General features: G+C 48.9%; 1 protein-coding gene across 3 annotated transcripts in view; it reads right to left on the bottom strand.

Annotated features, from left to right (window-relative positions):
• Window positions 1-22,234, bottom strand: part of PTPRJ (protein tyrosine phosphatase receptor type J) — a 41,110-nt gene extending 18,876 nt beyond the window's left edge. The window contains exons 1-13 of one of the 3 annotated variants that reach the window (XM_028516275.2): window positions 21,785-22,234; window positions 20,501-20,662; window positions 18,198-18,425; window positions 15,098-15,346; window positions 13,804-14,013; window positions 12,019-12,285; window positions 10,611-10,868; window positions 6,162-6,422; window positions 5,153-5,431; window positions 3,363-3,656; window positions 1,865-1,996; window positions 246-453; window positions 11-132 (exon numbers count right to left, since the gene is read on the bottom strand). In XM_028516275.2, coding sequence (XP_028372076.1) covers window positions 11-132; window positions 246-453; window positions 1,865-1,996; window positions 3,363-3,656; window positions 5,153-5,431; window positions 6,162-6,422; window positions 10,611-10,868; window positions 12,019-12,285; window positions 13,804-14,013; window positions 15,098-15,346; window positions 18,198-18,425; window positions 20,501-20,662; window positions 21,785-22,097 — 2,983 coding nt within the window. In that variant the 5' untranslated portion in view covers window positions 22,098-22,234. Of the gene's footprint in view, window positions 1-10; window positions 133-245; window positions 454-1,864; window positions 1,997-3,362; window positions 3,657-5,152; window positions 5,432-6,161; window positions 6,423-10,610; window positions 10,869-12,018; window positions 12,286-13,803; window positions 14,014-15,097; window positions 15,347-18,197; window positions 18,426-20,500; window positions 20,676-21,784 lie in introns of those variants that run through there. The other 2 variants (XM_036029411.1, XM_036029410.1) reach the window with 2 other exon arrangements.
• Between the last annotated feature and the right edge of the window lie 335 nt (window positions 22,235-22,569).

Raw genomic sequence — 22,569 nt, 5'->3', positions numbered from 1 at the left:
CTTCCCCTACCTGGGTCCTGGGGCAAGAACACGGCCTCTGAGTAACGACTGAAGGACACGTAGCTCCTGTTCCCATCTATGAGGAGACCGTCAGTGCCAAAGGTAATGTTGGTGAAGCCGGCCACGCAAGCCCTGCGGGACGACGAAGGGGAAAGGAGGAGGCTGAGACGCGTCCCACACCCAGGCCTGCGAGCTGTGCACCCAGGAGGCTCAGCTCCCGAAGAGGGAGACCCGGGAGGCCTTACCGATAGGAGCCCAGGGGCTCCAGCTTCCCGTTGTAATAGCCGTGCGTGTTCGACTCGTTCCCCACGTTGATTTCATACTTCAAGGCTTCAGACAAGCCCTCAGAACTTGCGTTTTCTCCTGTTGTTATGAAGTATGTCACGTACGTAGGCGAGGCCCCCTTTTTGAAATCTTCGTACGTACGGTTCAAAACCTCTGTGGACGGGTTAGCTAAGGAAGGCATAGAGAAGGGAAATCATCATAAGACAGTGACTGCAGAGAGAGGTACGTCTCCCACGTCTGGATCGTGACACTGACAACGGGTGGCAGCGATGAGAGCCGCCATCCCTCCAGGACGCTTCCCATGCCAGGCTCCACTAGAATTAAGTTCTGAGCGCTTTACTTACATTAATTCATTGAACCCCCACAACAACCTCTTCACCTAGGTTCACTCTCCCCATCTGACAGACGGGGAAAATGAAGGCACACAAAGCAAAAAGGGCCCAAGGCCACACTGCCCACGTGGTGGAGCTGCATTTCTAACCCGGATGATCTGACGCGATCTCGCCCATCCCAGGCTGGTACTGTTCAGTCTGACCACTACGCAATACTGCCTTCCTCATGCAGCAAAGGTCTGAGTGTGGGATTTGCTGAAAACCTTCAGAGCAAAATGACTAGGTACTTGAAACAGACCCAAACGAAAAGACAGAGAGAGAGATCTCAAGGTCACTTCCTGAAATGCTGCGGCAGGTTTGCGAAACCAGCAAATTCCTTGTCTTTCAGGACCCCCACCCCGGCGGTGTGTTTGAGCCCCACCTTCCTCGAGGAGATGAGGACAGTCACAGGCTGAACGACTCAGAAGGAGCCGTACTGCAGTATTCGCATTTAAAGAACCACCAAAAACAACACAACTTGGCATTTCCAATCCAGGCCCTGTACAAAGCACCCACGCAGCTAGCAAAGACACCCTCGAATGGTTCCTTTCTTACTCCCAGAGAACGTGCTGGGGCCCTTTAAGGAAAAGGGGCCTTTCGTCCGCCTCCTCCCTCAGCCAGGAGGATGCTATGTGCAAGTTCCCACTACAAATGCAAATCATTCCGTCTGCTTTCAAGAGAAAGTCACGCTTTGCCGACGATTTGTGCGTGTGCATTTGCATGTGTGTGTGTGAGAGAGAGAGTTGCTTAATACACATTCTGCCACCTACAAGATAAGCCCCCATGTTGTAAAAGAGACAGAAAACCTAGGTTTGAGGTCAGTGAGTTAGGGCCCACGGACCAAATCCAGCCAGCCACCCATGCCGGTAAACAACATGTTGTTGGAACACCCGCACTCCCTCTCCCTGCATCGTCCAGGACTGCATCACACCGCCCCAGCAGAGGCAAAGAGCTGCGACCAGAAACTGTCAGGCCTGCAAAGTTTCAAATGTGCCATCTGGCCCCTTTCCAGAAAGTTGGCCAACCCCTGACCTAGACCATCAGGCAAATAGTAGACCCCTCGCACCCCCATCTGCTTGCCAAGCGTGGGCTACGGTGTAGAAACAGGCATGTATTTGTACCTCTAATGTGCTTTAGTGAGCACAGAAATGGGGCCCAGCCAGGGTGTCAGTCCCTGGCTGTTTAACCTGTAACAACCCCCCACTTACCTTCCCCAGTGGTGAGAATGAGAGCGTAGGCCTTGATGGGTCCGTGGCTGGCTTCAAACCCACTGAACTTGACCTTCACCGAATTGTGACTGACAGATGTGATATTAGGAGATCCATCTGGAGGAGGCGGGTCTGAAACAGAACAAACCAAACATGATCATCCAACCTCTGAAACCGAAAAAGGAACAAAATTATTAAGGAGGGAATCTGCAGTGCCCGCCCGTGCTCTGGAGGCTGTGTGCTGGGCTCATACAAAGCAAATCCAGAAGCAAGGGGCAGGGAAGGGACTGGTGGGGAGCCCGCCTTGTTCACAAGGACCTCCTCAGTGGCCCAGCCGCATCCCCGGGGCGGCCTCCCACACCCAGCCTTGTGGGTTGAAGGAGACCTGCCTTTCTTCTGCCCCCGGCCCCTCCCGACCCAGGGGCCAGGTTCCCCATCCTGAGAACTGGGGCAGGAGAAGGAGATGAGTGACTGTGTGAAAGGAGCTCTGAGGTGGGGACCCGGGAACCATACGCAGACATCTGCCCGCCGCACAGACTGGGCCCTGGGAGGGGTCAGCCCGCTGAGAACACGGGAGTGGAAGGAGGCAGAGATGGTGCAGAGAGAACGCACATTCTCCTGAGACCCAGCCGCATTCCTGCGCCGCGTCCTTGTGCACACTCATGCTCTCACTTTGCTGGAGTAGATTTAAAATGCTCTCTAGAGAAATCTGACCAACCCCCCACCAGAAACCAGAAACCCCCCACAGAACGCCCCCTGGGGGTGCCTCACCTTCCCAAGCAAAGCTGGTGAAGCTCCTCTCAGAATCAACACAACGGAAGGACATGCTGAATTAAAGATGACCCTTCTCCACACACTTGCTCTACCTAAACTTGTCTCCCACACACAGTGTGTTTCCATTGCTATGTTCAAGATTTAGGGAGACCTGGAAAAAGGGGCTCCAGAACACCCACAATGCAATTCCCTGAACTCGCCCTGTGCCATATGGCAGCCACAGCCTCATGCAGCTGTGGGGCACTTGGAACGTGACTAGTCCAAGTTCAGGGATGCTACATGTGTAAGGTATAGGCTGGACGTCTAAGACTTAGTGCCAAAAAAGAACACAAATATCTCATTAATGACTTACTTTATACAGACTACATGTTGACATGAGAACATTTTTAATAGACTGAGTTAAATAAAATGTGATCAAAATTCACTTCAATTGTTCTTTTTTACGTTTTCTTAACATGGCTCCTAGAAGACTTTGAGCTGTATTATTAAATCTTAATATAATGTATTACATGAGGGTCACATTAGTTTCTATTGGACAGCACAGCCCTAACCTTGCTTAGCAATCCTTCAGCTCCAGTGGGGGACACTGGAGGTGGTGTCCCCGTGCCTACGTGCCCACTGTCTCGGCAGAGACTTCTGACCAAGGCCCTCACACTTCCCCCTAGGCCAGCTGCTCCAGGGTAACCACAATGCCACCAGGCCACCCTGCCGCCCCAAAGCCCACCTGTGATGCTCGTGATGCAGGAGTTTTGGGTAGGGGGTGCCGTCTTGTTACAGGACAAGGCGGTGATGTTGATGTCATACGAGGTAGAGAAATTCAAATGTGTGACTTCCGTCCAGTACTCAGCTCCAGCCTCCTCCGGGGGGCAGCCCTCCAGGTATGTCTCGTTCCTCCAGTCTCCTCTGCTGACCTCCACCTGAAAGCCCGTGCTGGTGCCGGGAGGGCAGGCCCACCTCAGAACCAAGGTCGGCGTTTTGGGGACCACCTCACACTGGAAGGAGGCTACCGGGGCCGGATCTGCAAAGCAAGCACAGCTCCACGTGAGACTCTGGGGCTTCTGCCTTTGCCAACGGGAAACCTTGGGGAGCAATAGAATCCTGGCCCATCCCTGCTGAGGGGGCCAGCGTGTAGTGAGGCAGAAGAGGCAGAGGATGGCCTTGAATCGGGCATGACTAAGCCATGTGACCTTGGATCCTGCACGTAACTGCTCTGAGCCTCGGCTTCAGGACTCTGAGGATTATGTGAAACAAAGGCTGTCAGTCAAACCGGAAGAGAACAGGGCTCTTCCGGTTTCTTGGCAGGGATTCTTTCACTACTCTACATGAAAGGTCAGAGGTCAATGAGGTGCCAGCTCCTACACTCTCAGGGAGGCTGATCCATTGAGTCTCCCGCCTTCCAAATCAGCCTGAACACACCCGAATGGCTTGGTCTAAGGAATGGAAGGTGCGGGTGCAAAGAGAGTGGAGAATAAGGTGGTCCCTGGGCCACGATAAGAGCTGTGAAGTCCTCATAATCGTCTGCAAAACAGTCTCTGGGCTACTCTCCAGAAGCTCCCTCCGCCAACCACAGGGCTCCCCTTCTCGTGGCCACACCTTTTAAAGTGAGAGATGAGGACCAAGAAAGGTGAAAAGCTGAGCATCCATTTTAACAACACCCTTTGCATCTGCCTCATGGAAAAGCCAAACTATATACATTACAATCTAGACGTCATCCGTGCCCCAGCCATTCCCTCTGGGGCAGGATTGTCAAACTCATTTTCACCGGGGGCCACATCAGCCTCGCGGTTGCTTTCAAAGGGCCGAATGTGATTTTCAACTCCTTGACAGTTAAGGAGCAGTTACATTTATACAGTCCTAAAGTTATGTCAGCCCTTTGAAGGCAATGGTGAGGCTAATGTGGCCCCCAATGACAATGAGTTTGACACCCCTGCTCTGGGGCCTCTCTGCCCACCCCTCGCCCTCTTGCTCCTATGGACCCACTCCTGCCACCCTGGCCTCCCGCTCCTCCTTTGGCACAGCAGGCACCAGCTAGCCTCAGGGCCTTTGCACCGGCTGCTCCTCTGCCTGTAACGCTCTGTGCTCTGAAGTCACACAGCTGGCTTTCTACTTCCTTCAGATCTTTGTTCAAAGGTCACCTTTTCCCTGACGCCTTCCCTGGGCAAACATCTACTATCCCTCTTCCTTGGTTTTTCCCCCCTCTTCATGACAGTAATCACCAAACCACTAATTTTCTTGTTCATTATGTCTTCCCCTCCAGAATAAAAGTTCCAGGAAGGCTGGGGCTTATCTGAGTCATTTTAAAGTGCTTGGCATACAGTAAGTGCTCAATAAATATTTGCGGGATGAATACAAGATCAAGGCAGCAAGGCAGCCCTAATAAGCTAACAGGATGTCTCCGAGAGCTCCGTGTCTATTGTGACAAACCACACAAAAGCTGACAAACCAAAGTCTGGAGCGGACCTCCCTGCAAGGCCCCCACCGGAAGAAGTCCCAGAAGCATCTGGGGCTACTCACCTGTACAGAATGACTGCCAGCCAGGTCCCAGTGACTCAGTGACTTCCCCCACCCGGGCGAAGATCTGTACGGTATACCCTGAGCCGGGCATTAAATCGGGGACTGTAGCACCGGTGATGCCCACACCCGTGACTACTTCTGTGGCGTTGCCGGAGTCCCCTTCCCGCTCAATAACAAGGCGGTAGGTGTACGTGGGAGAGGCGTCGTCAGAGTTCCGCCAGTGGAAGGCTGCTGTGGTGGTGTTGGTGCTGACCTCAACATCAGACACGTTGCTGGGCCCTTCGTGAAAACAAAATAAAAATTTTTTATAAAAAGCACAGATTAGCCCGAACGCCAGGACTCTTTTATAGGCTTCATCTACAAATAGCCTGGCTCCTTTCGGGAAAGAATGAATAAATCTAATATTTGCTGACTCAACCGATGCAAGGCGTCTCAAAAAGACACTCAGAAAATAATTATACAGATTAAATTCTCAAAAGAATAAAGTTTTTTTCATGCTTCTTGGAACACTTCAAATGTATCTGCAGTTCCCAAGATATAATTGCTTATCTGTTTCTGAAACCTGAGTAACGAAAGAGAAAACATACACTGGAAAGACAGTATAAGCTAGCATCTCGACCACACATTCACTGGGGCTGACTGACAGCAACGGCCCTCCCTCACCGCAGCGTACAGAGCTCATCCTCTGAGCAGACTCTCCCCCCACACCAACGGGACAAGGAGCCTCTGCTCCTGTCTGGGTGTCCAAGGGATGAAGGAGACAGTGTATGTTTCCCGTGCTTATGGGATCACTTCCTGCTTCCAAAGACAACCCCACGTCCACAAGGCTCAGCACCAGTGCCCGGTGAGAAGAGCAGAACCTCTGCTGAGGCCAGTATTTTCCGTGCAGGTCGTTTCGCATTTGACCTGGAGCCCAGAAACAAGGGCCCCTGAGCCAATGCCTCCTTCCCACCCACCAAGTCAAAGTCAAGGAGAACACGCCCTCAAGAGGGCCTCCTAAGACACTCACGCGTGTACTGCAGAATGGAGCCGGGGTGCCCCGGGACGCCTTTCACTTCCGGAACAATTGTGATGTTGTACAAGGTGCCCGGGGTCAGGCCCCTGAAAGCGAAGGCTCTGTGAGAACTGTTGTGGGTCTGGTTAGCCCCGTGCACAGAGCTCAGGTATAAGTAGTAGATGTAGTCGGAGGCGTTGTCTGTACTCTGCCACTCCAACCGTATCTCTGCCGTGGCGACGTGGACCACGCGGATGTCACGCACTCCACTGGCACCTAGTCGGAGGAGAGGAAGGGAGACGGAAGTCTGTTTGTTAATGAGCATCGTGACCTCCAGCTTGACTTCAAAGTGTCTGCCAAGAGGACTTGCTCTTTCGCCATCAAAGTCTCAAATGAGCTCACGAAGGGCAAACTCCAAAATGCAGGTGAGAAGCACGCACACTCTGTTCTTTCAAGAATTGTGGCTCCCGCCTAACGCAGAGGGACTTACCGGTTCCCCACTCAGTTCTTTGGGCCTTTGCTTTTGTCATAAAAATGCCCCCCGTGGGGGTCTTCTAGAGTAAAAATCATGTTCAGTTTCCTGACCTGAGGGCTAGTGACCAGACAGGTTCAAGTTTGTGAAAATTCATCAAACTATGCACTTGGGATATGTGTGCTTTTCAGGTGTATGTTAGTCTCAACAAACTCTTTGTCTTCAATCATTCCCTCAAAAGAAAACGTCTTCCTGAAACGTGGCCATGCTTACCAAAGAGAAAAACTGACATGAAGCGTCAATATTCACTAAGTAGGAACCTTTGAGGCCAGGGCGGGGCGGGGGGGAGGCGGGGGAATGCACACACCCTCCACTGTCAGAGATAGGGGTCAGAAGTGGAGGCACCCACCTGAGCACCCTGGGGCCCGTCCATACTGTGAGCTCACCTCTACACACTAAACCAGCTCAGTGCGAATGCAAAGATTGGGGCCTGAAAATAACTAAACACAACTCAGTGGCATTAAATACATTCAGAGTGTTGTGTAGCCATCACCACAAAGTATCTACACCCAAAACAGCTCACCATCCCCAAAAGGAACCCTGTCCCCCTTAAACAACTACTCCCCAATCCTCCCTCCCCCAGCTGCTGGCACCCTCTGCTCCACTCTTTGTCTCTGTGAACTTGACTATTCCAGATGCCTCATATAAGTGGAATCACGCAATTTATGTGCCCGTCTGCATCATAATGTTAATGTTTTTAAGGCCCAACCACGTTGTAGCATGGGTCCAAGTTTCATTCTGTTTCATGGATGAGTACTACTCTATCATACGGATATGCCACATTTTATCTATCCAGTCACCTACTGACGGACCCTTGGTTGCTTCCACCTTTTGACCACTGGGAGTCATGCTACCGCAAACACTGGTGTACAGGTAACTGTTCAAGTGCCTGCTTTCAATTCTGAAAAAGAATTGGAGTTGCGGGGGTCTTATGGTATGTTTCCCTATTTCAAAATTGCCTTCAATGTTGTTACACTTATTTTCCCCAATAACAAAAATAAAAGTTTTCAACAGTAGAATGGTAATCCCCTAGGAGTCTACTGCATTCTTCCAACTCGTTCATTTTCGTTCAGTGAGACCCAGTTATAGGCAATAGTACAAGAGATGCCTTCTTCTCACAAATAGTCCTTAATGACTTTGCATCTGCACCATATCAAAGTGTCAGTCCACGCTGTGGTTCAAACTCAGTCTCCAAAGCCAGACAGAGGCCAGTTGACTGCCCTGTCACTCTGGGCTAGTTACTTAGGCTGGCAGAGCCCCCACTTTCTACTCTGGAAAATAGAAATGATAACAGCACCCACCTCATGAAGTTGTGTTAAAAAGTCTTTAAATATAGGATGAAAACCCAGCATTTTGTACACCCCTGATATATTGTATTATTACATTAAGTTCTGGGCATTGGCCAGTCCCACAATATCAAGTCCCACAATCTCTCATTACCAGTATCAACATTCTAAAAAGAGAGAAGAAATATACGAGGTCTGTCTGGGAAAAGGCCAGCCATTGTTACTATAATGAGAAGCTGGCACAATACTGATGTACCCTGGCAGCCAAGGAGAGCAGACTGGAATGTGCATGCCTGAACAGCGACGACTTCACGGTACTAGTCAGTGGGAGCGGTAGACATCATTGAGTGAGTGAGCATGTGTACTGTGTGGCCACCACATTCCCAATCACTGAGTGAATAGAGCAACGAATCTGCATCACATTTTGCATTAAGTTTGAACATTCCTCTGCAGAAACTATTTGGATGATTCAGAAGGCCTCAGTTATTGGGCAACCGGTGATTGGCAGCTTCATCACAACAATGTACCCACTCATGCATCATGTCTCCTGCAGAGTTTTTTGGTGAAACATCAAATCACCCAGGTGACTCAGCCACCCTACAGCCCGTACTTAGTGCCCTGCCACTTCTGGCTTTTCCTAAAACTAAAATCACCTTTGAAAGGGAAGAGATTTCAGACCATCAATGAGATTCAAGAAAATACGACAGGGCAGCGGATGGTGACTGGGGAAACTGTATGATGTCCCAATGTGCCTGCTTTGAAGGGGACTGAGACATTATTGTCCTACATACGATATTTCTTGTATCTTGTATCTTCTTCAGTAAATGTCTATTTTTCACAGCGTGTGGCTTGATACTTTTTGGACAGACCATCATATGTTGCTAAGACTCCATCTCAGCAAGTCTAATCTAAAATTCAGACTTAAAAAAAAAGCAGCTACTGCATTTCATCTGAGGGATGCATTTTAGCAGTTCCCTTCTTCTGGGAGCAGATCTTCCAAGTGACTATCCATCCGTAACCCAACCAACAGAACTGGAGAAACCTAAACACCCTGAGAATCTGAGAAGCCCAACTGATTGGGCTTCCACGTGTGGCTCCAGGACTGAGTCTCCTTTCTGCGTCCTTCGTCCCTGCGTGAAAAATTTCAGTCCTCTCGCAACCCAAGATCAAGGAATCCAGTACGTTTTCCAAACTTTCCAACATGTCTGACTTTGAATTTTAGAAACAATGATGAACGATCAAATTGTTTTCATAAAATGCTTTTGTCAATATCAATTAGCCTTCCAGAACTAACGATACCACTGTATCCCAACATCGTTTATGAAAAACTGTCAGTAATCGATCTGCCCAGCAGTAGGAGAGTAGTTAAATAATTTGTGATACATCCAGGCCAGTGGTTTTTAAAAATCTGGATCTTAGGCTTAGCTTCTTAAACATTAGTAAGGCTCTCAGAGAAATTTGGGTCATGGAAGGCACATTTATATTTATCTTATTAAAAATTAAAAATGAGGAAAATTTTTGCCCTGGCTGATGTAGCTCAGTGGATTGAGCACAGACCTGTGAATCAAAGGGTTGCTGGTTCAATTCCCAGTCAGGGCACACACCTGAGTTGTGGGCCAGGCCCCCCAGTAGGGGGTGCGTGAGAGGCAACCCATACTGATGTTTTTCTCTCTTTCTTTCTCCTTCCCTTCCCCTCTATGAGTAAATAAACAAAATCTTCAAAAGTAAAGTAAAATATATAAAAAAGAGGAAATTTTTAAAACATAAGACTGTACAAGCTGTTGGGGTGATGGTGTCATCCCGTGTCATGTGGCATCTGGAAAACTCCACTGGACACTCATGATGAAAGAGTGAGAGTGAACATAGCAAACAACACCTTAGTGTTGTGATAATAATACCCCCAAACTCTTTGACTGAATCTAGGAGATTCCCAGAGATCTCGGGATCACACTTTGAAAACCACTGATCTGGCCCAGGGCCAACAGATCTTTTCCATAAGGCCACAGAATAAATATTTTAGGCTTTGTGGGCCATATATATTCATATTCTTTAATGCAATTATAAATTTCTAGCACAAAAGAAGCCATAGACAGAACATAAATAAATAAACATGGTTGTGTTTCAATAAAACTATTTACAGAAACAGGTAGTTGGCCGGGTGTGGCCCGTGGGCCATTATTATCTGTGGGCCCTGATCTAGACAATGGGATGCCAGGAGGGTATGAAAATTATCCTGTAGAAATACAGAGTATTCGTACTGACAGAGGGGAATGCTTATAGTAAAATGGTATGTGGGGGGAAAAAGCAGATTATACAACCTCAGGTATGTTTGTCCAAGAAAACATACATAGGTGTGGATATGTGTGTGTATGTGTGCCTACATATATCTTTACATTATAAATCATCGTACATCAAAAGTTACCAGTGATTATCTCTGACTGATGGTTTATATGTGATTTTCTTCTTTTTTGTGCCTGTATTTTATAGAATGGAAATGCATTACTGTCATTGTAAGGTGCTTTTTTTTAAAGATTTTTTAGATAATTGAAAGAAAAGCAATATTTGGAAAAACTGGCATTTATAAGTTACACTGATTTCCTTTGAGAAACATCACTGTTTCGCAGAAAACACAGCCGCTTTGCTTACCAGTCATGCTGCAGATGCTCTGGGAATCCCCTTCAGTCCCATTGCGTCCTACTGGAAATACTTCAAAACAGTACTCGGTGCCAGGGTATAAGTCGCCAATGGAAATACTGCTTTGGTTGGTTCTTTCCGTCCGAGGTATTCCAGCTTTGTCCTGCCTGGTCAGTATCTTAAAGGAATCCGAGTCTTTGCTGCTCCAAGCTAAGCCAATACTCCTGGTGCTGATAACCGTGACTCGCAAGTCAGAAACTGGACCAGGACCTGCGGGAAGAAGTGAAGGACTAGATAAGAATCTCCCTCCAGGTGACAAGGAGGACTGAACCTCACCAAATGTCCACACCGAGATTCAGCGGCACCTGACCTCTCTTTTCCTCTTCTTTGTCCTGTCACCTACACCACAGACCTGCTCAGAAAGCGGTACTTTGGCCACTGCGAGAACACTTGGCTACCAGAGTGCAGAAACTGTGAGCCTAGGTTATTCAAAGTCATTCACAGGAAATGAGAGGAGGTGTGAACCCCAGAGGTGAGGGCTCAGGGTCCGGCGTAGGACCTTGGTGGTTGCCAGTGTGCTTCCAGGGAAGGAGCAGACACTTGAGTAAAGCATTCTTGTGGGACCAGCCCTGGGTCCAGAGACAGGCACCCTGGGTTCAAGTCCTCCCTCCACCACTGGCTAGCTCTGGGCAAACCGTTTGGGCACGCTGAGCCGTAGTTTTCTCCCCTGTGAAACAGGGATCCCAGTGCCTACCCCAAAAGCCACTGCTATCTCGATACTACCACAGTACTAGACTACTCCACTGCTGGTACACCATTACTGTTCTATTTTAAGTTATTGGACCTTCTTCAGAACAAACAGCTTTTAATAGGCTACCTGTCATCTTATCTTTAAGGGACAGTTAAGCAAACAAGGGATGAGACACAGCTGTGCCCTGCATCATTATAATGTCAGCATCTTAAGGACAAAAAGACATGAATATCCACGTTCTCTTTGTCTCCTTGTAGCAAACCACTCCAGGCCTCTCCCACACTAGAACCGTCTTTATAAGCACAGGCTGGAGTCGACACACCCCAGCTGTTTGATTCCACCTCTGTCACTTGCCAGGTGTGACACCTGCCTACAGCACCTCCCTCAGCCTTGACTTCCTCATCCATAAAGCAGCCTAATGCCAACCACGTGACAGGGCTGTGGACATTCACTGAGGCAGAGCAGGGAAAGGCCATCACACCATGCTGGGCGTGAGGCAGGGACAGTCAATGGTGGCCGTTACTACATCCAGATCCTGAAGGGGTGAAGCCCAGTGAGTCACACACTCAGCTGAGCTTCCCTGGAGGGCAGGGACAGAGCCTTGTATCTGGGCCTGGCGCGGGGCAGGCAGGCAGGAAGGAAAGGCTAGCACACAACACATGAACTCACGGGTGTACACTTGGAGGAAGCCCGGCGTGCCCTCGGAACCGTCCTGGAAGGAAGCATGCACCGTGATGTTGTATAAGGTATTCGGGCTGAGTTCAGTGAGGGCAGTCTGAGTCTTATTGACGGTGAAGTTGAAGAAACCAGTGTCCCAAACAACGTTTATGTTGTAGGTGTAGGGCAAGCACGACCCATTATCGTACATTTTCCATGTCAGGGTCAGGCTTGTGGCACTGATGTTGGCAGCTTCAAGGTCCAAAACCCGAAAGGAATCTGTGAAGACACAAAAGGAGTTCACAATAACCAGAATGGCCAAGCCAGAGAGAGAGAGAGAGAGAGAAGCTGTCATCAGGGCACACCATCTAGTCTAAGAAACACTCTCAGTGATGGTTCCTTCCTATCCCATTTAACCACAACACACACAAATGTATGGGGGTCCCAGCAAAAGTCAGGCATCTTCTTCTACTAGAAACAACCTGGCCAATTGCAGCTGCATAGTTGCTCTTTGTTCTTCTTGTGACATGGTGGACTCCTCAGTGGGCAGCTGACTGTGTGTTACCTGTGCAGCACCCAACCCCCTCTCCTGAACGGCACCCCATAGTCCCTTGGTGGGAGGAAGTGCCTGCCACCCATGTAGAAGCTGGGGGGGCACAGCGTCTCCTATCCCCAGCACAGAAATCCAGAAAGCAGGCATGTGACACCCTCTCCATTCTGGGACTTTGAATCCTGAGAGAGAGCCAGGTCCAGTGTGGTGCAGCTCCCCCCAGAGTTTCTGGATGCTGATCTGTTTTCTGTCCTTGGTCCTCCAGCCCCCACCCCAGGCCCTCTCTTCTGTGGGCCTATGACAGCCATTCAGAACAGATGCACTTTTGGATAGTATAACCCAGACTCAGGTCATGCTGCCTGCAGCCAAGCCCCCAGGAGCTACAGCGCTGCAGGGTTTGCTCCTGACCCACAGAGCCCACCAGGTGCCTTTCCAAGCACTTGTGTCTCCGTTTCCCATCTATACTGGAATTCCCTGGGGGCGGGGGCTGTGCGGTTCTTTGACCCGTCATCAGCATCAGTCCAAACAGCCTTCAAGCCCTGGTCCACTTAGGGAGCCGGCGTGCTGCTAAAAACCAGAGGCAGAGAGCAGCAACCTGCACGTCAACAAGCCTCAGTAGAAAGATCAGTGTGCTTTCCAAGGTCAGGCCAAAAGAGGAAACTCAGTCTCTTATCTCAGGGGCAAAATACTTCACCAACATGGACAAAACGAGTATCGGTTTACAAGAGAAAAACATGACACCAGCTTGTCTCCTCGGCTCACAGGCAGAGACAGGACAGGAAAACACGAGGCAGTCCCCAGGGTCTGCACACAGCGGCTGCTTGCTCCCCGTGCTTTATCGAGCTCAGTGACAGAAGCGTCTTGGCCACGGAGTTAAGAAGCTCCATGGGTCTGCTCTGTCCACAATCTCTCCCAGAAAACTCCATCTGCCCTGGCTGGCGTAGCTCAGTGGATTGAGCGTGGGCTGCGAACCAAAGTGTCGCAGGTTCAATTCCCAGTCAGGGTACATGCCTGGGTTGCAGGCCACAACCCCCAGCAACCGCACATTGATGTTTCTCTCTCTCCCTCTATCTCCCTCCCTTCCCTCTCTAAAAATAAATAAATAAAATCTTAAAAAAAAAAAAAGAAAACTCCATCTGACAATAAAACTACTTGTGAAGCAAGAGCTAACTCAGAACCAGAATCACAGACGACATAACTCCGTGCTGGAAATTCTGGCAGAAGCCATTCTGTGAAGTCCAACATACCTGTCCTGAACTCTGTGGCCGTGGGCTGTCCTTCTGTGCCATCCTCTGTTTGAGAATAGACAGTGGCCTTGTACCACGTGCCAGACTTTAACCCACGAAGCCGGACTCCCGTTTTGTTGGTCGGAGAAGAATCAGAGGGTTGTTCGTTAGGACCGTGTTGGCATTTGCTCACGGTGCAAGTCCCGGCCGTGCCCCCTGTGCCGGTGGCACCTGTTTCAAACACAAAAGGCAAAGACATTAACCGCAACAGAAGCACAGCCCCGTCTTCTTTCAGTGCGCACAGTCGGAACTCCAGGAGCGCCCGCTGCCCCCGCCCCCAGACCTGCCTGAAAAGGCCCCGACCCAGGGCAGATGTTTCACTCTGCACTTCTGTCCCGGGAAACAGCACAGATTCCTGCGCCTCCCTGTCAAACTCATCTCTTTGCCTCTCCCTCCCTTCGTTCAGGAAATCATCTTCTCCCCTCCAAGCCCAGCTGTGGGCTTCCAGGGACAGCCACAAGACTCAAACGTGGTTCAACAGAACCCATTGGGGGACTCGTTCCCCTGGACCAGACCCTTGTTCGCAAGGAGTGAAACTGCTGGTGGCCGCCTCCCCTCGAGCTGGGTGGAGGGAGCCACTCTGAGAACAACGCTGATAAACAGGAAGAAGACATGAGCGTCACCCTCTCTCTTTCTTTAAGCCCTGGCTGCCCGTGGCAGGGAAATATTATGAGCCAGTAAGTTGCTCTTCTAGTCTCAGCTACGGAAAGTCTGGTTACTGTCACGTGCAATTAGGGATCCCAGCACCCACTTGGTAGCTCTGTTTCCTTACGTGTAAAATGGGGATGAAATACTTGTTCTTCTCGAGTCACAGAGTTCCCCCAAAAATGCTGAAATCTGCAAATGACTGCACTGTCACTGTGGGAGAAGTCTGCAGGCCCTCCCAAGCGTCCCTTCATTCAGGGCAAGCAGTATGTTCCTCCAATGGCCCTACTCGGGTTAACACAGCTGTTATTTGTTCAACTGAAAGCCTGAAAAGCTACCCAGGCCAGCTACTTTCCCGGATGCCAGATTCCCAAAAGTTTCAGCCCCCTGACCCCTTGCCCTGCTGAGCCCCAATGTGCTGACTTGTCAAATAAAAACGTTTTTTTCCTCCTTCCTCATCCAGGTGTGGGGTCAAACTGAAAAGTGCAGGAGGAGCCCTCTACAAAAATCTAAAACTCCCTACAAGTATAAGAAAACTATTTTTAAGAAGCATGAAGTTACTGGGAGGCAAAACCAGCAAGCAGATGAGAGGCACACTCTTGTAACTCACCTGGGCTATCTCCTCCAGCCGCCGAGCCTGTCCGTGTCTCCTCTGATTCTGAAGCACACTGGGCCTCGTAGGTACACCCTGGCTTCAGGTCTGGAATATTGACTGTCAGGTTTTGATCCGACTCCTTGTGGCTTCCCTTGTCTTCAAGGAGAATCCGGCAGGCGGTAGTGCCATTACCAATCTCCCAGGTGAGAACAACTCCTGCCTCACCCTTGAAGGCGACGCAGAGACGAGAAACTGGAAGAGGCTCTATTTGGAAAACAGACAATGGGCACTGATGGAACGAGATACATGTAATCGCTTTTCATTAAGAATGACTGGGGAGCCCTGGCTGGCGTAGCTCAGTGGATTGAGCGTGGGCTGCGAACCAAAGCATCGCAAGTTCGATTCCCAGTCAGGGCACATGCCTGGGTTGCAGGCCACAGCCCCCAGCAACCGCACATTGATGTTTTTCTCTCTCTCTCTATCTCCCTCCCTTCCCCCTCTAAAAACAAATAAATAAAATATTAAAAAAAAAAGACTGGGGACATTGGTGTCTCAATATTGCCCACTAAAAATACCTCCTTTATACCAGCATCTAGTACAATTCCATCATTTCACAGTAGGAAGAAACATGTATCATATGCAGAAAAGAAGGAAAGAAAAACTCTTAAAGCCAAAACTTTTCAGGATCAGTACTATTCTCCAAGACCATGAACCAACAGTGATGTGACACTCTCCTAAACTGTCCCTTTTAAACAGCAGCACTTAATGACACCTGCCATAGGCATCAGGAACGAAGCTTCAAACCAAGTGATTGCTTGCTGTGTCTAAAGGCCTCGAGTCACGACAATACAGGTGGCATCTTTTCCTAATCCCAACACATTTCTATTAAGGAGCTCGTCCCTGCACTCCAAACCCAAGGGGACTTTTCAGAAAACTTTTAATCTATACTATCCCTACACTGTCCTTTTCATCACCTTATTTGGCTGTCAGTGACATCAATCAAACCATTTCGGCCAAAATGGCATCCACTCCCTTCATTTTTTAAAATTGTTTATTGTTATTCTATTATAGTTGTCCCGATTTTCCCCCTTTGCCTTCCCCTGCCCAGCCCAGCCCACACTCCCACAATCTCCACACCGTTGTCCATGTCACTCCCTTCAGTTTTACGGTGAGAAGATGGTCTACAGAGGCAGGTGACTTGCTCAAGAACGCCCACTACTGGTAGCATCGGGTAAGGCTCCTGCCTTAAGCAGGTAGTATTGCAGACAGAGCGGAAACCCTGCCTCATGTCCGCAGGTGGCTGGACTTGAAGGCAGCAGTCTAGATAATTGCCAGGCGCCATCCAGCTCTGCAGTGAGCCAATCCACTCTGTGGATCACATTCACATCAAATGTTTCTGAGGCAAAGGTTTCTAAATTGGGTCACTCGTGTGCTTTTTTTTTTTTTAATAGAACGCCAATACCCTAGCTAGCTCAATGAGTCTGGTGACCTGTTATGAACAACACTGTATTACAGGGGTCAGGGACCAGTCCCCCTGGGTTCCCACCACTTGTAACTTTGGGACCTCACAAGAAACAACGTCTCAGCTTTCTAGTTTCTTCCATGATAGCTCTCAGGGCTACTGTGAGGACAAAATTAAGACCCTGGCTGGTGTGGCTCAGTGGGTTGAGCGTCGGCCTGTGAACCGAAAGGTCACCAGTTCAATTCCCAGTCAGAGCACATGCATGGGTTACAGGCCAGGTGCCCAGTTCAGGGCACGTGAGAGGCAACTAATCAATGTTTCTCTCTCCCTCCCTTCCCCGTCTCTAAAAATAAATAAAATCTTTCAAACCAAAATTAAGACAGCCAAGCACACAATACGTGTCCAGTAAGCAGTAACTGGTGAACACAGCCTTGTCCTCAGGGGCTGTAAGGTAGAGTGAGGGTCCTCAGCTCCTGGCTGGATGCTTCCTGCCGCCTCGCTGCCTCCTCCCTCCCATCGTTACCAACCCTCCAGTCCCTTGTCCCCATCCCCATCTCTGAATTCTGTCTTCTTTTCCCTCCTAATTCTCCTCTATCTCCTTCTTTTCCTCCCTTTCACAATATAATACGGCAAACCTTTATTGTATACAGGTTTTTTTCTTCTAAAACTATGCCTACAGGAACTCCAGGTTATTTTTGGGAGGTATGAGGAGAGAGGGGGAGGTCCCTAAGACACCCCACCCCTCAGCTCCTCTCCCTCCAGTTCTTTTTACTTACTGAGCTTCTGGGAAAGATTTTGCTTAAAGGAATTGCTTCCTGGGTCAAAAAAAAAAAGTTGAAAATGCCTGGCCTAGTGTTTGCCAGCTCCGTGTGCAGAGGGCACTGGCCCAGGTGGCTGCTTCAAGCCGTGGGCTCCCAGAGGTGAGGCTCGTGGCCTTCCCCAGCCGAGGAGATCACGGCCCCAGATCGGAAAAACAACAGTGGGCCTCTTTCTGAAACGTCTGCTTCTTCTGGGCTTAAAAAGAGCTCCTCGTCTTTTTTTTATATTTTTGGTTCTTTTCAGCTTTAAAAAGAGCTAAATTTGCAGCTATAACAGGGGACCCAGGATATTGACATCTAAGCTAAATAAAAATCAAACTTAACACAAATCTAAGCTTAGTCAAACATCACTGGGTTCCTTCATTTGAAAGATGTGTTCCTCTAATAAAATATACCAAAATTTGGACCCCAAGGAAGACTCCTGGGAATATAAACTCAGCATCAACTTCCCTCCGGAGCTCAGAAGAAGCCTTGTAATTACTGACACCTTCAAAACACATTTCTAATGGGGTCTCCACCCCCAAGTCTTAGCAGAAAAGTGTTAACCAGTAATAACAAAAGATTTTTACAAGTAAACAGTTGGAATTAGTTAAAACATCCCCAAACACAAAGGGCCTTAATGCTGAATGATGGGGGCGGGGGGGGGGGGGGGGGGGGGGGGCGGGGCACCTGAACGCCTGGACGCCTGGACCTGAAACAATACAGAACCTTTTCTCCTCTTCCACAGCTAATGGAAGCTTCTCTCTTTTCAACAGGCAACTTGAATGGACACAGCTCTAGGCTACGGGGCTAGAAGGAATGGTTCAGGATCATCCCCGGGAGCTGGTCAGCTTACCTGTCGTGACAGTTATGACTGTGGTGTCTCTCTGAGTCCCATTTATTTCTGGAGTGATGGAGAAGTTATATAACGTTGCTGGACTTAAGTCTGTGATGTTAATGCCGCTTTGACCTTGAACGTAACTCAGCGGCCCACCTGTACTCTCTACTGTATACTTGTAATCAGGAGCATCTTGGTCGCCATTTTTCCATTTTAGATTCACACTGGTTGGACTTTTGGAAGCAACTTCAATGCCATACACAGGACAGGGTTTTATTGTAATATTGTTTCCGGAGAAAAAGAAAAGAAAAAATTACATTGACAGAAGAAATGTAAGAGCAAAGCCTGATCCGTGCATCTACTTTCCAGAAGTGAAATTTGCAGTCATAGAATTTCATTTCTTTTTATGCTGTCCCCTGCAATTCCCTCCACCAAAATACATTTAGCCACACGCACATATGTGTATACGTGTGTGTTTGTGAAACAAAAGGCTTTAAAACAGAGACAGAAATGACAGAGGCTGGCCACGTTGGCTGTGACCTGAACAAGGGTTAGGTCTCTGCAGAAGCAGGCACAGAGACCAAAGAGGCAAAGCGCGTCTGTCTCCCAACTCTCAGAAAACAACCGCGTGCGGAGAGGCATTCCATGGCGCAGAAGCATCTGGTCACTTTGTTGTCAAACCCTGGAATCAGGAGGAAGCTCCATAATTTTCGGGCACGAAGATGACAAGGGAACGATTCACATACTAGGGGAAGGAACTGGTCTTGGAATCCAGACCTGGACATAAGGACCTGCTCTCCCCTGCCTCAGCTGTGTGACCTGGGACGGGTCCCGCCACACCTCTCAGCCTCAGGTTCCTCTGAGGATGGCTCCGATATGCTACTACATGAACCATAAAGGGCAATTATTATGGTGTCCTGACGTGGTAAACAGGGCCCCTGCACAAGGACATTTTGAAATCTGGGTTCGGAGTCCAGTCCTGCTAGTCGTCAGTCATGTGATGTTCTTCAAAGTCTGCTCACCTCGCTGAACCTCACATTCACCGTCTGTCGACTTGTGGATTAAAACCACACACGTGATTGTGGCTGCTAACTGTAACCGTGACTGCAGAGTCATCACCACATTCACGACTGACCGAGGAGGGCCGACCAGCAACAGAAGAGAAAGCACAGCAGTGAGGCCCTTCTGCTCGAGGTCCTGGGGACTGACCCCAGAAGAGAAAGAGATGCTGCCGGGAACACCACCTGGGCATGCACATGACCTTCAAAGGCCCGCTTGGAGAGGGGGCCTAACCTGGCACCTGACTGGTACGTGAGATGCAATCATTTACGGGTCCACGAAAAGGCGCAGGAGAGGAAACAAGAGAAAGAAAAAAGGAAGAGCCTCGTGGCCCACGGTTCAAGAGACATCATGCCAGGAAACCCCTCCGGACTTGAGCTTCCGGCTGATAGAGCAACAGGGTCACAGTAGCGTGGGTGGCAGGTTGCCGCTGGAGTGGCAATGACGATCGATGCTGATGATGGTGACGGGGCTGACACAACAATAACCGCAGTCGCAGTGGGGGAGGCGGCAAGGACAGCAGCCCTCTGTGGGACCATGTCCCAGGCTCTGTACCAGGTGCCGTACACATGTACATTTGCTCACTGGTGCCTCACGACAAGTGCGTGCGGAAGGCTATGGCACTATTTTTACAAAGGAGAAATGTGTTGAGAACTCAGTTTTACTGTGTCGTACAGGGCTTCTGGGAAGGTTTTAGAAAAGCAGGTGCTTAAGTTTCAATAGCTCATTAAATAAAGCATGTTTGAAAATATGTTTTTATGGGGATGGCTGAGGTGGGGGAAAAAATGGAGACAAATGCACTCAAACAACAGTAAAAAAAATGTGAAAAAAATAAAAGTGAGAAAAATAAAAAAATAACAAAAATGTTTTCAAAATGTGTGTATAGTTGTTGCCATTATTTTTGATACAGGGGAAGACACTGAGGTCTAAGAGCCCTAGTGACTCGCCCAGGGTCCCAGAGCTAGAAACCGACAGGGCCGGGAAGCCAGCCAGGGCCTCTGACTCCAGGCCCGTGCTCCTAACTGCTCAGCGCAGCGGACCGGTCACAGACCAGGCCAAACGAGGGCCAGAGCAGCTCGCAGAGGAGCCAGGCTACCCCCGGCCAGGCAACAGGGCCAGGGATGGGGAGAAGAGTGATGCAAGGAACTGCTTTACACTGCGGAAGCTCAGGTGAAGTGAGCTCAGACACGCTGCAGAAAGGAGGCCATTTACATTCTCCAAACCCCACAAACGATCCCCAAAGAAGAGTCTCGCTTGCTCACTTGTCCACACGGAGTCAGAGCTCTTCTCGTTCACCGAGATATTCCGTGGGTTCTGGCTGCTGCTCAAATCAGTCAGAGCTGGTACTGCAGAGTTTCCTGACGCCATGCTAGGATGAGTCTCAGTGGTTGTGGACACGACCAGAACCGTGCTACAGCTGGTGCCTAGAATTTAGGAAACAAACACAAAATGCAAACCAATAAAACGGCACCTGCACCATATCCTCGCTATACAACACATTTTCACCCTAATTTGTAAAACGTAAAACAGTTTCCTCATCTCCCTGTCTCTGCCTTCAAAATATCACCTCTACGGGCAGGCGTTTCCTTCCTTTCACTCCAGTGACTCAGGTCTGCACGTGGCATCAGCTCATTGACCAAACTGGTTAACGAGGCAGACATGGCAACTGCAGAATTCTTCCCACTGTTCGCACAGACTGCGCACGACTACTGTGATTAACTGATATTTCTTCATGAGAAAGTCTCAGCAAGATCTGCCCCCTGACACGGCCGTCTGAGAAGAGTCTAATTATCTCACCTCGATGGTTCATAGACTTCGGGATTTTACCAATCCCAGAAAAAAAAAAGTTACCAAATTTTGAGGACAGACAAAACCTACCAATTTTTTCCATTTTTTTAAAAAAACTGTCAACTACTATTCTCATTATTTCTTATTGAAACGTTTCATTGCTCTAAAGAAATGATTAAGTACATAATCCCAGACTAGGTAGCATTTCAACTGAATATATTTAGCTTCATTAGAAAAGTTACTCTCATATCCTTCTTTTTTCTCATTTTACTGTAGACCTGGGAGGACGGCTATGGACCAGCTCTGGTTAGCAAGTGGGATGCAGCCCTCCACGTGGAAGGAAGATATACAAGCAGCTGTCTGGTTCTTTAAAGGTTATGCAAACCTTGTACACCATTTGCAGGGCAATGTAGCAACCCAAGAAAATACTTATGGGATCACAGAACGTAAAATAAGTATAAGTCATACTGCAACATCATTTCAACTAAGTTTTTTTAAACACCCATGGACAGAGGTTGGGAAAAAAGAAATCACAGAAAATATACACATTTTATTTGTCCAGGTTGTACAACTGACTGAATTCTTTTTTTTTTTCCCATTAGCTGTTTCCTCCCCCACCCTACATCTAAAGCACAATTGGAGAAACAAAGCAAGTGCTCACAAACTAGCACTTTCTGTGATTTTCACATGGCTGTTAATGTTGCTGTGTCCATCAGGGGGCAGTAGGGAACAAGAGTGGAGAGGGAAGTGGTACTTACCATTACATTCACTCTGGCACAAAATCTGTAACAGAAAAAGAAAACGGAAGTCAGCAGATTCACTCAGCCGCGGAAAATGCAAATCAGAAGTAAAGCAGCAGAGAATTGAATCATGGGGAGGGGCGCTGAGGAACCCATTAAGCAAAGGCCTGCAGGCCGAGGTCAGGGCGTGGGGCCACAGTGCGGGAACTCGGTGTGACCGTGGGTCAGTTACAAACAATGGCTTCCCTCGGCTGTGCGGAGGCTGCCTGGCAGCTGGCCTGCCAGAGTTTGTCCTCACAGATACTTCCAACACTCCTTCCTGCCACTGCATCTTGAGTCGAGACAGAAGGACCCAGACACAAAGTCCCAATTCTCTGGCCAGAAAGAAGGGAAGGCAGGACCAGGTCCGCCTTCCCCAGAGCCGCTTCCAGGTTTTGACTGCAGAGGGGGAAGCCGGATGTGGGGGCAAGGAGACCCACTGGCCTTGGGATTTTCATTGTGCAAAAATTCACCTTCTTCCTTTTACCAGTAGGTGGCAATAATCCTTTTTTTAAAACCCATGGCATGCAGCTTTGGGAAGAATGAATGTTTGAAACAGAAGGACCCTGAAGATTGTTTAGTTGGTAGCATCTCCATCTGCCATCTTTTGGCCCCTGGGGGGTCCTCAGACATTCATCGGGATCCATAAATTATTGCCCCATGCTTAAAAGCCTAAGCTGTGTGTTCTACTGTTTAGTAAGTATGCCTTTTAAGGGTTAACAAGATTTTTCAAAGCTTCGTCCTTATGAACAGAAAAATAACCA

This window comes from Phyllostomus discolor, chromosome 6, assembly GCF_004126475.2.
Source record: "Phyllostomus discolor isolate MPI-MPIP mPhyDis1 chromosome 6, mPhyDis1.pri.v3, whole genome shotgun sequence".
Taxonomy (NCBI): Eukaryota; Metazoa; Chordata; class Mammalia; order Chiroptera; family Phyllostomidae; genus Phyllostomus; species Phyllostomus discolor.
The sequence above is the reverse complement of the archived record's forward strand: the minus strand, read 5'-3'. Positions and strand labels throughout refer to the sequence as shown.